Genomic DNA, 14,151 nt, shown 5'->3' on the forward strand with positions numbered 1-14,151 from the left:
ATTTAATGCACATGGGTTGCTCCTTTAACTCTGCCATCTCAAAATTCACGAACTGTTTGTCACAACTTTCTACTCAATACAACAGTGAACCATAACTAAGAGACAGACAACAATGAAACTTATGGCAGTTACACATTACATACAGGCATGTGCATGGATGCCAACTGCATTTTGCTCCAAGACACCATTGGTGGGAAATTACAAATGTTCCAGAATTTTTTGATCAGCTCTAGTTTGAAAAATAGTAGGGAACAAAGGGCAGATTCTTGTCAGAATCCATAACATATTGTTTTCCTGTCAGAATCTACATCTCTCGCTCTCTGTTTTTTGTTTACATGTAACTACTTTTTGCTGTCTACACTGTAGGTAATACAACCAATTACCACTTGTCCTCTGATTTCATAGTGAGTTGCTTGCTTCATGAAGACATATCATCTGCTTGCACAGTCAAAAGCTTTTGACATATCACAGAATATACTTGCCAACAATTTCTTCTTTTCTAGGCATTTCTGAACATTGTTTGTGAATGAAAATATGGCTTTGGTTGTAGAAACACCTTTTTGAAATCCGAATTGGTCTTTACTAAGAATGTTGAGGCTGTCAAGCTGCTTCACAATCCCAGCATGTGGCAATTTTTCAAGGACTTTAGATAATTCTGTCAAAAGGACAGGATGATAATTTGTTGCATTTGTAGCATCACTGTTTTTGTGAAGTAGTATGGTATCACATTTGCAAATTTCAGTCTGCAATGGAAAACAACTTGATTCATGGAGGTGTGCCATATATAGAACAGAATATTACTTAATTGATTACAATACAGTTTTAGAGTGCAGTGAAAATATTGTCTACACCTATTGATCATTTACTGTTATGATGGCTGTATGTACTGTGTGTATCTGTTAAAATGGATCAAAGAAATGTTCTTCCAGTAATATGTTGGCATTTTTTTTAAAGAGCCATTGCACCTTACATACTTAACATTTTAAAATGCTCATCGAAGACTACTGCCACTACCTTTTTTTCTCATACAATGTTATTTTCAATATTTCCAAAATGTCTTGGGTAATATTTGAATGGGCATCGCCAGTCTCATTCCTTATTATCTACCAGGTAGTTTTTTACTTTTGTTTTTGAACTTCAAACAAACTTTTTTATTGTCCTGTCATCAGTTGACTTTAAGAAATCACTTCATTTAGGCTGCAATTTTACTACACCAAAGTTAAAGTCAGGTGCACCTTTTACAGCTGAGAAATTAACATTGAAACCATACTGTGCCACTGACACAGTTTCAAGTAACTGAACTCTGTGAATAACCTCACTTAAACAAGGATCAGACTATCTAAGTGTGCTTGGCAGAACTTCCTGGTGAGGAGCTAAATGGACAATGACTTCCTGAAATAAAGATTCTGAATAAGGTGTACTATACTATGAACACAGGAAACTGCTGTTGGTTGGCCAATCAGGATTTCTACAGCTGGTACACTTTCTTCTGATATTGGTTGAAACCTAGTCTAACAATCACTACATGCATTTTCATCATGAAATCAATAGACAGCAAATTACACAAGATGTTAAACAACAAGCTACTAGCTTCTATTAGCAAGCCAGCTTGTAAATGTGGCAGTCTTGTGAAGTTCTATTGAACACATTTTCTAAAAACTGTCTTGAGCAAGCTAGAGACGGGCTTGGCCTAATCAACAGCATCAGTTCAGAGACAGATTAATGATCATGATTTCATCATAGTGATTTTGATTACTGAAGTTAATAAATCAGTCAAGAAGGCCAGAAGAGCGTTTCTGCTAGAAAGAGCAGGTAGATAGTTGTTAGCATCCCACTCAGACAATGAATTAACATCATTTAGTTCCTGTATGATGAAAATAGAGGAATTAAAGGTTATGTTTAAATGGATTATAAATCTTACTCTGGAGGAGTATGTTCTGAGATGTGGATTAAGGTTAGAAAAAAGCCATTGTGGATTAACAATAAAATTATAAAAATACTGAGGAAACAGAGGCTAGTGCGCTCTCTGTTCGAAAGAGAACACACAAATGACGACAGGTAAAAATTAATAGAAACTCATGTGTCTGCAACAAAATTGTTGCACAAAGCCTGCAACAACTACCACCATCATACTTTAGCAAAAGATCTTGGCCGAAAGTTGAGAAAATTCTGGTCCTACATAAAATCATAAAGTAGGTCTAAGGCTTCTATTCACTCATTTGGCCAGTCTGACTTGGCAGTAGAAGATAGCAAAAGTAAAGCCAGAGCTTTTAATTTCCACATTTAAGAAAGCGTTCATGCAGAAGAATCATACAAACATACTGTTGTTTGACCATCACATGCATTCCCATGTGGAGGACATAGTAATAAGCATCACTGGTGTAGAGTAATAACTAAAAGAGTTGAAAGCAAATGTCACCCAGTGCTGATGGAATCCCAATTTGGTTTCATGAAGAGTATAGTGCACTGGACCATTACTTAGCTCACATTTATCACCTAGCACAAAGTCCCATGTGAATGGAAAAAAGTGCAGATGACTCCTGTATATAAGAAGGGTAAAAGGATGGACCCATATAAATTGCAGACCAATATCTTTAACATCAGTTTTGCTGCAGAATCATTGAACTTATTCTCAGTCTGAATGTTATAAATTTCCTTGAGAGGGAAAAAGCTTCTGTCCCCAAATCAGCACATTTTCAGAAAGCATCACTCCTGCAAAACTCAACTTGCCCTTTTCTCACACAATATCCTGTGAACCATGGATGAGCAGCAACAGGTGTTTCCATATTCCTGGATTTCTGTAAAGAATTTGACATGGTGCCACACTGCCTACTGTCAACAAACATAGATTAGTTTCCCAGGTATTTGAGTGGCTCAAAGACTTATAAGTAACAGAACCCAGTATGTGGTCCTCGATGGCAAGTGTTCCTCAGAGATAATGGTATTGTCAGGAGTGGCCCAGGGAGTGTGATAGGACCACTGTTATTTTCTACATGCATAAATGATCTGATGGACAGCATGAGCAGCAGTCTGTTGATGCTGTGGTATATGGGAAGGTGTTGTCATTGAATGACTGTAGGATGATACAAGATGACTTAGACAAAATTTGTAGTTGGTGTGATGAATGGCAGCTAGCTCTAAAGGTAAAAAAAAAAAGTGAGTTAATACAGATGAGTAGGGAAAACAAACCCATGATGTTTGAGTACACCATTAGTTGTGTGCTGCTTGACACTGTCACTTTGATTAAATATCGAGGCATAATGTTGCAAAGCAATATGAAATGAAATGAGAATGTTAGGATTGTAGCAGGGAAGAGAAATGCTTGAATTTGATTTATTGGGAGAATTTTAGGAAAGTGTGGTTCATCTGTTAAGGAGCCTGCGTACAGGCCACTAGTGTGACCCATTGTTGAGTACTAAAGTGTTTGGAATCTGCATCAGGTCAAGGTCAGATTAAAGGAGGACATCAATGCAGTTTGGAGGTGAGCTGGCGGATTTGTTACCAGTAGATTCGAACAACATGCAAGTATTTTGGAGATGCTTCGAGAACTCAAATGGGAATCCCTGGAGGAAAGACAACATGATATTCAATGAGTAATATATAGAAAATTTAGAGATAGCGAATTTAGGCTGACTGCCAAAAGATTCTACTGCTAGAAACATAAATTTCATCTAAGGACCGTGAAGATAACAGAGTGGTACAGGAAACAAAATGACTAGTGGTGATGCAGGGAGCCTCCACCGTGCACCATACAGTGGCTTGTGGAGTGTGCACGTACATGTAGATGTAGATTAGAAGGTGACAGTTAGCAAGGTAAACTGAACATGAGAATCAGAAATATTTCTAGCCGTGTTAAACATTTGAAATCACTGGAGATACGTATTCCGAGTTACAAATGCCAGAAATGTAAGTACTGGCAATGTTGATGTAGTGATGTTGATCTGTTGGCTGAACATTGTATCAGTTTTCTGTGCACTTGATTGGGATGTTCTGCTGTTTCTGTAGTAACATACAGCATCAGTTAGTGCTGCTTCAGTTCAATAAACTTTATGTTCATGATGCACTAATAACTTGCAGGGTTTGAGTTCCTTGTTTTTGATTTTAAGTTGTAGCCTGACAAATACTAGGACAATTACTGCTGTGAACCATGTAGCATGTGAAAACAAAGATCAACATTAAGTCAATGGCTGAAACACTGTACAGAGTAAATATTATAATCACAAGGAACATGAGCTTATATCAGTATCAATGAGAAAAGTCAGAATGACACTCGGAAGGAGTTCCAAACTCAAAGTCCAGGTCCAGAGAGGAAGGTAACAGCAGTATTTCCAAATCCGCATACTCTTGCTTCAGCAACAAGATATGAACTGCTGATTCAGTCGCTGGGCTGGGTATTTATTTGCTGTAGCAGTCCAATGGGGTTGTATGTGACATGTTTGCCATCACAATTGGTGCCATGCCCACTGCTTTCTGGACTATGTGCCAGACAGATGCTAATCGCCGCTACTCTCGAAGTCAGTTTCTATATGCAAATGATTTTTAACATGCTAAAACACTAGGTGTTACATGAATAACAGTTGCAGCTCAATCAAATGAGCAACCAGTTATTCTGAAGTGTCCATCGGCATCTTGTCCACCCCCAGTAGCTGACTGGTGAGCGTAACAGATTGTCAATCCTCTGGGCCCAGGCTCGATTCTCAGCTGGGTCGGGCAATTTTATCTGCCCAGGGCCTGGGTGTTGTGCTGTCCTTGTCATCCTCATCGACCGCAGGTCGCCGAAGTGGCATCAAATTAAAAGACCGGCACCAGGCGAACGGTCTGCCCAACGGGGGGGCACTAACCATACGATTAAATAAATCGGCATCTTGTACACCAAAAACTTCATCTCCCCATACAAAAATAAATCCATAGGATTGAGTTTGGCTCATGCCTTCCAATACAACATAATGAAGAAAATGTTGACTGAATGGTACCAGTTCTATGGCCATTACATTCTCATAATCTCACTCCTACAGCATTCTTTTTGTGGAGGAAGGTGAATTGTTTAATGTACAAAATACCAATAGACACTCCAGAATAGCTGGTTACTTGTTTGGCTGGAGCTACAGTCATTATTTGTGGAGCACCTGGTTGTTTTGAGCAGTCAGTTGTGCATACATGTAAATAGACAATATTCCCAGCAACAACTCTAAATATTCATCAAATGACAGTTTGAACACTGTCTTTGAACATCAGTAGTATTGAAACCTTCATGGATCCCTAGCAGGGGAACAGTGTGCCAGAGAAAATTTTGTTGCACAAAAAGTGTGTGTGTGTGTGTGTGTGTGTGTGTGTTTTTTTCATCTCCTCCAAACATTCTAAAATTTTGTATACATACCTTTTTTTCCACACCAAACTGGCTTACTTCCATTGCTTTCTTTCCATAAATTTGATATATGTTCATATCTTGGAGTAACTCATCAAGTCAAGCTACAAGTCTAAAAGTGTTTTATGAATTATTTTTATTTGTAATGTGAATCCTAGAACACATGGCAGAGGCTTGTTCAAAGAATGGGGATTATTAACTGCTTTTTCCGAGTAGAGATTATTTTTTTTTTTTTTTTTTTTTTTTTCCTTCCTCTTACAGATGCTACCCTGCGATGGTTGGCTTTGATCCATCATCAAAATCAAAATTGGACAGTGTTGAGTACAGTATTGCAGGTGCTGGCAGTGGAGCAATAACTAGATTTTTATGCCAGCCATTGGATGTCTTGAAAATCAGATTTCAGGTACCTTTGATTTAATAACTTTAAAATAAATAACTCGACATGAAATATAACCTATTAGTATGTAAATAATTGTTACCAAATTAAATTACAGCAGTATACATTTAAATACACTCATAAGGTGTTCAGAAACTGCAGTTCTGTTTCAGAGTTAAATGTTCCTGTAACAGTTCCTTGCCCACTGTGAAATATTTGTTAGAATTCAAGTATGTGTGATCCCTATCAGGCTGAGATCACAAGAGGTATCAAATGTAGTATAGTTTAGCATGTTCTGTGTTTCATTAGTATTATATATTGCATGAACTGAATGAGCGAGTTTTCACATGTACAAACCTGAGGAGAAAGGAGGAGTGGAAAGGGGGGGGGGGGGGGGGGGATAACAGCGAATAATAGCAACACCATAATGAGGCAATGTGCAGTGAAAGATGGCACATAATCCAGCTGCAGACTGAATGTGTTGAAAGACCCAGCACAGTAATATGTATGTAAAAAGTAATTACACCATTAGCAAAAATAAGACTTTTTCTAAAGTCTGGCATCAGAACTTTGTAACTCAGAACCCACTATTTTCATCATTAAGAAATGACATTCAGCCACATGAAACAATGTGGCTATTGTTAGTAGAATCTTCAGTTTTAGCATCTGAGGTTATACTTAACAGCCGAATTAAGTTAATAATTGGCTCCTTCTACCGACGCCCAGACTCCGATGATACAGTTGCGGAACAATTCGGAGAAAGTTTGAGTCTCGTAACAAATAAATACCCCACTCATACGGTTATAGTTGGTGGAGACTTCAACCTACCCTTGGTATGTTGGCAAAAATACTTGTTCGAAACCGGTGGTAGGCAGAAAACGTCTTCCGAGATTGTCCTAAATGCTTTCTCCAAAAATTATTTCGAGCAGCTAGTCCACGAACCCACGCGAATTGTAAATGGTTGCGAAAACACACATGACCTCTTAGCCACAAACAATCCAGAGCTGATAGAGAGCATCATGACTGATACAGGGATTAGTGATCACAAGATCGTTGTAGCTAGGCTCAATACCATTTCTTCCAAATCCATCAGAAACAAACACAAAATAATTTTATTTAAAAAAGCGGATAAAGTGTCACTAGAAGCCTTCCTAAAAGACAATTTCCGTTCCTTCCGAACTGACTATGCGAATGTAGACGAGATGTGGCTCAAATTCAAAGATATAGTAGCAACAGCAATTGAGATATTCATACCTCATAAATTGGAAAGAGATGGAACGGATCCCCCGTGGTACACAAAAAAGGTCCGAACGCTGTTGCAGAGGCAACGGAAAAAGCGTGCGAAGTTCAGAAGAATGCGAAATCCCGAAGATGGGCTAAAATTTACAGACGCGCAAAATTTGGCACGTACTTCAATGCGAGATGCCTTTAATAGGTTCCACAACGAAACATTGTCTCGAAATTTGGTAGAAAATCCGAAGAAATTCTGGTCGTTGTAAAGTACACAAGCGGCAAGATGCAGTCAATACCTTCGCCGCGCAGTGCCGATGGTACTGTTATCGACGACTGTGCCGCTAAAGTGGAGTTATTGAACGCAGTTTTCCAAAATTCCTTCACCAGGGAAGATGAATGGAATATTCCAGACTTTGAAACACGAACATCTGCTAGCATGAGTTTCTTAGAAGTAGATACCTTAGGGGTTGCGAAGCAACTCAAATCGCTTGATACGGGCAAGTCTTCAGGTCCAGATTGTATACCGATTAGGTTCATTTCAGATTACGCTGATACTATAGCTCCCTACTTAGCACTTATATACAACCGCTCGCTCACTGATAGATCTGTACCTACAGATTGGACAATTGCGCAGGTCACACCAGTGTTCAAGAAGGGAAGTAGGAGTAATCCATTTAACTACAGACCTATATCATTGACGTCAGTTTGCAGTAGGGTTTTGGAGCATATACTGTATTCAAACATTATGAATCACCTCTAAGGGAACGATCTATTGACACGTAATCAGCATGGCTTCAGAAAACATCGCTCTTGTGCAACGCAGCTAGCTCTTTATTCGCACGAAGTAATGGCCGCTATCGACAGCGGATCTCAAACTGATTCCGTATTTCTAGATTTCCGGAAAGCTTTTGACACCGTTCCTCACAAGCGACTTCTAATCAAGCTGCGGAGCTATGGGGTATCGTCTCAGTTGTGCGACTGGATTCGTGATTTCCTCTCAGAAAGGTCACAGTTCGTAGTAATAGACGGCAAATCATCGAGTAAAACTGAAGTGATATCAGGTGTTCCCCAGGGAAGCGTCCTGGGACCTCTGCTGTTCCTGATCTATATAAATGACCTGGGTGACAATCTGAGCAGTTCTCTTAGATTGTTCGCAGATGATGCTGTAATTTACCGTCTAGTAAGGTCATCCGAAGACCAGTATCAGTTGCAAAGCAATTTAGAAAAGATTGCTGTATGGTGTGTCAGGTGGCAGTTGACGCTAAATAACGAAAAGTGTGAGATGATCCACATGAGTTCCAAAAGAAATCCGTTGGAATTCGATTACTCGATAAATAGTACAATTCTCAAGGCTGTCAATTCAACTAAGTACCTGGGTGTTAAAATTACGAACAACTTCAGTTGGTAGGACCACATAGATAATATTGTCGGGAAGGCTAGCCAAAGGTTGCGTTTCATTGGCAGGACACTTAGAAGATGCAACAAGTCCACTAAAGAGACAGCTTACACTACACTCGTTCGTCCTCTGTTAGAATATTGCTGCGCGGTGTGGGATCCTTACCAGGTGGGATTGACGGAGGACATCGAAAGGGTGCAAAAAAGGGCAGCTCGCTTTGTATTATCACGTTATAGGGGAGAGAGTGTGGCAGATATGATACACGAGTTGGGATGGAAGTCATTAAAGCATAGACGTTTTTCGTCGCGGCGAGACCTTTTTACGAAATTTCAGTCACCAACTTTCTCTTCCGAATGCGAAAATATTTTGTTGAGCCCAACCTACATAGGTAGGAATGATCATCAAAATAAAATAAGAGAAATCATAGCTCGAACAGAAAGGTTTAGGTGTTTGTTTTTCCCGCTCGCTGTTCGGGAGTGGAATAGTAGAGAGATAGTATGATTGTGGTTCGATGAACCCTCTGCCAAGCACTTAAATGTGAATTGCAGAGTAGTCATGTAGATGTAGATGTCACTTTATGGAGTTTCTTTGGTATTCCCAGTTATCAGATATGCATATAGCAGTTTTATCTTTTTTTCTGGGGATTTCTGAGAGACTGTGAATACTGGTACTAGGTCTTTGAAGAATATTCATCTCAGACAAGCCATTGCTGATAAAGTTATTGCTGTTTAAGTGGACTTAAAGAATTACCTGCATATCAGTGTTCAGGAACCTTTGCAGCAATGTGTTTCTTTAAAGCAAGTCCATCTTCTGAATATGATTGTCTAATCTTTAAGCTTGTAATTTTATACATTTCTTTAAATTTTATGACAGTAAATTAAATACAAAAACCCATTTGCATATGATATTGCTCATTTTTCTCATTATTTTCCTAATGTTTCTTGTTGTATGATATGTGTCATTTAGCTTAGAACTATCTTCTATTTTGTAATACTTTGGTAAAAGGCAGTCTAGGTTCTGATGTCCAGTATTGCTTTTCTGTGAATTATTTTTAATTTTTAATTGACATGTCTTTTCATTGAAGTGAAACTCACATGAAACAACTAAAGATTGCAAACCGAATGCTTAAAACTGGGTGTAATAGTCATAAGCTCCACTGAAAACATTTTTGTTTTTTATGATTATGAACATTCAGTGATACTATTGCATTTTCAAATAATGCCCCAGATACAATATATGATTTACTCTGATAGCTACTGCATTTATACTTAGACTAAAAATTACTTTGGTTTTAAATTGAGTACAACTTGTAATTTTTGCAGCTCCAAGTAGAACCAATATCCAAGAAGTATGTAGGCTCAAAATACAAGAGTGTACTGCAAGCTGTTAAGTGTATTGTCCAAGAAGAAGGCATTTCAGCTCTGTGGAAAGGACATATACCAGCACAGTGCCTTTCTGTTGTGTATGGTGTTGCTCAGGTATATTATATTACACAGTTTCAGAAGAAGAAATAAAAGTGACGTATTTGCCAGAAAGCTCTTCATTTGAAATAATATGAAGGTGTAAATGTTTTCTTTGCTGAAATAGACTGTTAAATGAAATTGTTTGTTACAGTTTATATCATTTGAAACACTGACAAGTCAGTGTTGGAAATATTTTCCAACGGTATACAGTGACCACAGAGCTATTCTGCATTTTTCCTGTGGTGCAGCATCAGGATGCTTTGCTACATTAGTATCATTTCCTTTTGATGTTGTTCGGACACGTCTTGTTGCTCAAGGAGAGCCTAAGGTAACCAAATATTCTAAATTGTTGCTTTCCTGTACATGACTTTAATTTCTAATGTTTTACTGCACTAACATGTTTTATTTTCAAAAATTCAGATTCACTGTATGAATATAGAAAGAAAATACAGTATTTGGGTTTTACTTATTCAGTGTTGTAAAAACCAATACTGTCTACCATGAAGTTGTTTAGAGGGCCCCATATTCTCACAAGAGATAGTAATGGTGAAAACAAGTAAAAATAGTCTGACAGATATGTGTACAGAAACAAACATTTTCTGACATATGAGACTTTTTACTTGGGTTGAGAACAGTCAGCATTTGATGGTGTAAGCTGCTCCCCTGTTGCTCAGTTTTGTATTAGTTTTGTTTGCCTCTGTACTTAATCCTCTGACTGTGATGCTGCTGCCTGATACAGCATTTACAAGTGTCTCCTGCATCAGCCATTTTGCGTTTGTCATTTTAAAGTTGTACTGGCATCAGAACAAGATTAATGACATTGTGAAGTGTGAACACAATAATGACTAAAATGTAGCTCTATTACTGAATGTGTGAAATGGCAGTGGTATGCCCAATTACAGTTCTGCCAACAGATTCTAAGAGGGAGCATTGAAGACCACAGTTCACATCTATCACTTTATTTATGCATTCATACTTAATGGAATAATAAATTACCACAATAACCATGTGTGGATGGATAAAATTCCTTGAGTGATGATTGAACCAAATCATCAAGTTCACTTTAGCATCAATGTGTGGGCAGTAACTGTTGGTGACAGACATGGAGCAGCATACATTTTATAATTAACGGATACTTTTCATCACCAGTTCTGCTCAAAAATTTCTCAGACAATTGGAGAACATTATTCTTCCTGAAAAAATTTAACTAGTTTATGCATGATGGTGCAACAGCTCATTTTCTATGCCTTTTACTGCAATATTTTACTCAAATATTTAATGAGTGGCAGATTGGTTGAGTAGGTACAGAAGCTTGGTATCTCCATCCACCTGACTTTAACCCATTAGATCTCTGGTTATGGGGACATTTAAAGCCACTGGTGCATTACACACTCATTGACAACACGCATACATCACAGGACATTTGTTCTACAGATGTAAACAGATCCAAGGACAGTCAAGTGTCTACACATGAGTTCATCATTCATTGTGAAGGAGAATGTGTAAAGATAATTGGTAATCAGATTCAGCACCTTCTGTAGAATCGATATACAGGTGGCTATTGTAGGACAGAATAGCCTATACAAATATTTGTTGTGGCCTTCACTTTATACTACTATTTCTTTTTTTATCAGACTATCTTCTGTAAGAATGTAGGATACTTCCCTTTAAACATCCTGTATATAACACTTTAAGATAAAAGAAATGATGCACCATGATGGTATTATCCGAATTGGATGGAAATTGGTAGGTGTGATGTATATGCAGAGACAAAGGACTATAATTTCAGAAAAAAATGGATGATTTATTGAAGAGAAAGATTCATAAATTGAACGACTCAATAATGTGTTGTTCCTTCTCTGGCCTTTAGGCAAGCAGTTATTCGACTTGGCACTAATCAGTAGAGTTATTGAATGTCCTCCTGAGAGATATCATGCCAAATTCTGTCCAACGGACATGTTAAATTATCAAAATCACCAGCTGGTCGTAGGGCCCTACCCGGCTCACCAGCCAGGAATGATGGTGTGGGATGCCATTTCTTTCAATAACAGGACTCCTTTGGTTGTCAAGGCAAGCCATTCTCAGCTTAAATTTTATCAAGATAATGCCATCCTGCACATAGTAAGAGTTTCTACTACTTGTCTTTGTGGTTGCTACCCCCAAACTTTGCCAGCAAGGTAGCCAGATCTCTCCCAAATTGAGAAAGTTTGGATCATTATGGGTAGGGCCCTGTCATTATATCAGGATTACAATGATGTAATGTGCCAATTGGACAAAATCTGGTATGATGTATCTCAGGATAACATCCAACAATACTATCAATCAATTCCAAGTCAAGTAACTGCTTACATTAGGCCCAGAGGTGGACCAAAACGTTATTGACTTGCTCAATTTGCGAAACTCTTTCTCTTGTATAAATCATTCAACTTTCCTGAAACGGTAATCATTTGTTTGTCTGTACACCAACGTCATGTCTACTGATTTTCATCCCATGTGGATAATTCCTTAATGGTGCACCATTTTTTTTTGCCCTTAGGGTGTATTTGAATTTTTTGTTGTGTTTTATTTTAATATCTTTGCTAGTTGTGTGTCCTTAATTTCCTCTGAGAGCAGCAGCTGTAATTATAGTTTGTAGAAAGAAGGCTTACTTCTGCCTCACAGATATGTAATGGTATGACCAACAACACACTACAAATTATCATACAATTTTCAAGTTAACACATAGTGTGCCTTTTAAATCTCTTTGTAATTACAATAAAATTCAAATAGGAAAAAATCATGTATTTAAAGCAGCAGCAGACCAGTGTGAATATTAAATCGATATGTTTTAATTTTCAGAACCAAAAGTTTATCTTTCGGGTAATGAATGAATGATATACGGATGGGTTTTGGAGATGAGAACTCTTCTTCCAGCACCTCTTTGTTAGGTCTCATAAAATTCTTAGCCTTAATCTCCGGCAGCCCACTTACTTCACTTGTTTCTACTCTCATTTCGGTCCCATTATCTAATCTAGCTCATCGCACCTGATTCATACTTCTCTTTCAATTTAATCATATTTTTAATCTCTGTATATACATCTCACTATCCTTTTGGGGCCCTTTCTTGTACTCGAGATCGTGTTCCATCCTTCATAATGTATTTTTAGCTCTCCCTCTTTATCCATCTCATCCCCTCCCATCTGTTTTCTTTTGTACAACCTGTAGCTGTGTATGTTGCCCCTTATGTCACTGTTTTATTCACTCTTCTGCTGGTCATTTCCTTACATTGAGCTTCATATCTGTCTACCTCACAACTGACAGCTGTCCCAGGCAATGTGACACTAAACTTTGGAGTTATTCTAGCAGTACTATCTGATTATAAGCTGAAGTTTCATAGTCAGTATTCAAATTTGTAGGCAGCTAAAAATTATCATTTGTAGGTTATCTGAAAGGAACAAGCCAATGAACATCACTGAGAGTTAATAGCATCGGATGGTAATGCAGAATTCTAATTGATCTGTAGTAAAGGTTACTAGACTTTGGGTGTTGGATCAGTTGTTCCCAGGGTACAATCTTCATCAGTAACTGAAGTCCAGTTTGTTTTTAATTTTCTGTTTATTGCTTGAAAAGAGTACAAAACTTTGAAGACACTGTTCAGTTCTTCTTCTTCTTTAGTGTTCAACCCTGAGGTTGGTTTGCAGCAGAGCGCCATTCCTCTCTTCTGTCTGCTTTCCTCTTCATTTCCACATATGTGTTACATCCAACGTCATTCATGATCTGTTGCATGTATGATATCCTTGGTCGCCCCCACCGATTCCTTCCCTCAATAACTCCTTCTGCTATTGTTCCAATGATATTGTTGTGTCGTAGGATGTGCCCTACAAGTTTGTCTCTTCTTGTTTGGATGTGCCTCCACAGAGATCTGGTTTCCTGTACTCTTCTAAGCACCTCTTCATTTGTTACTTTGTCTGTCCAGCTGATCTTCATCATCCTTCTATAGCACCACATCTCCAGGGCCTCTAGCCGTCTTCTCTCTGCTCTTCCAACTGTCCAAGTTTCACATCCATATAGGGCCACACTCCAAACGAAACCTTTCATGATGCGTTTCCTTATTTTCAGACTGATGTTGTTGCTGGTGAGTAAGTTCCTTCTCCGATTAAATGCAATTTTGGCCTTTTGTATTCTGGTCGCAATTTCTTTCCGGCTTCTACCATCCCTTGTGATTTTGCTTCCCAGGTAAGTAAATTCCTGTATCACTTCCAGCTCCTCTCTTCCAATTCTAATTCTCGGAGGTTCATATTCTGCTCCTGTACTGCATACCATCACTTTAGTCTTTTTC

General features: G+C 38.3%; 1 protein-coding gene across 7 annotated transcripts in view; it reads left to right on the forward strand.

The window, feature by feature from the left end:
* The window catches only part of LOC126354269 (mitochondrial thiamine pyrophosphate carrier-like), a 119,287-nt gene that overhangs the window by 75,652 nt on the left and 29,484 nt on the right, over positions 1-14,151 (forward strand). For all 7 annotated transcript variants that reach the window (XM_050003809.1, XM_050003806.1, XM_050003807.1 and 4 more), the window contains 3 exons: positions 5,627-5,768; positions 9,693-9,848; positions 9,985-10,161. In XM_050003809.1, the coding sequence (XP_049859766.1) occupies positions 5,640-5,768; positions 9,693-9,848; positions 9,985-10,161 (462 nt within the window). In that variant the 5' untranslated portion in view covers positions 5,627-5,639. The remainder of the gene's footprint in view (positions 1-5,626; positions 5,769-9,692; positions 9,849-9,984; positions 10,162-14,151) is intronic.

This window comes from Schistocerca gregaria, chromosome 3 (assembly GCF_023897955.1).
Source record: "Schistocerca gregaria isolate iqSchGreg1 chromosome 3, iqSchGreg1.2, whole genome shotgun sequence".
Lineage (NCBI taxonomy): Eukaryota > Metazoa > Arthropoda > Insecta > Orthoptera > Acrididae > Schistocerca > Schistocerca gregaria.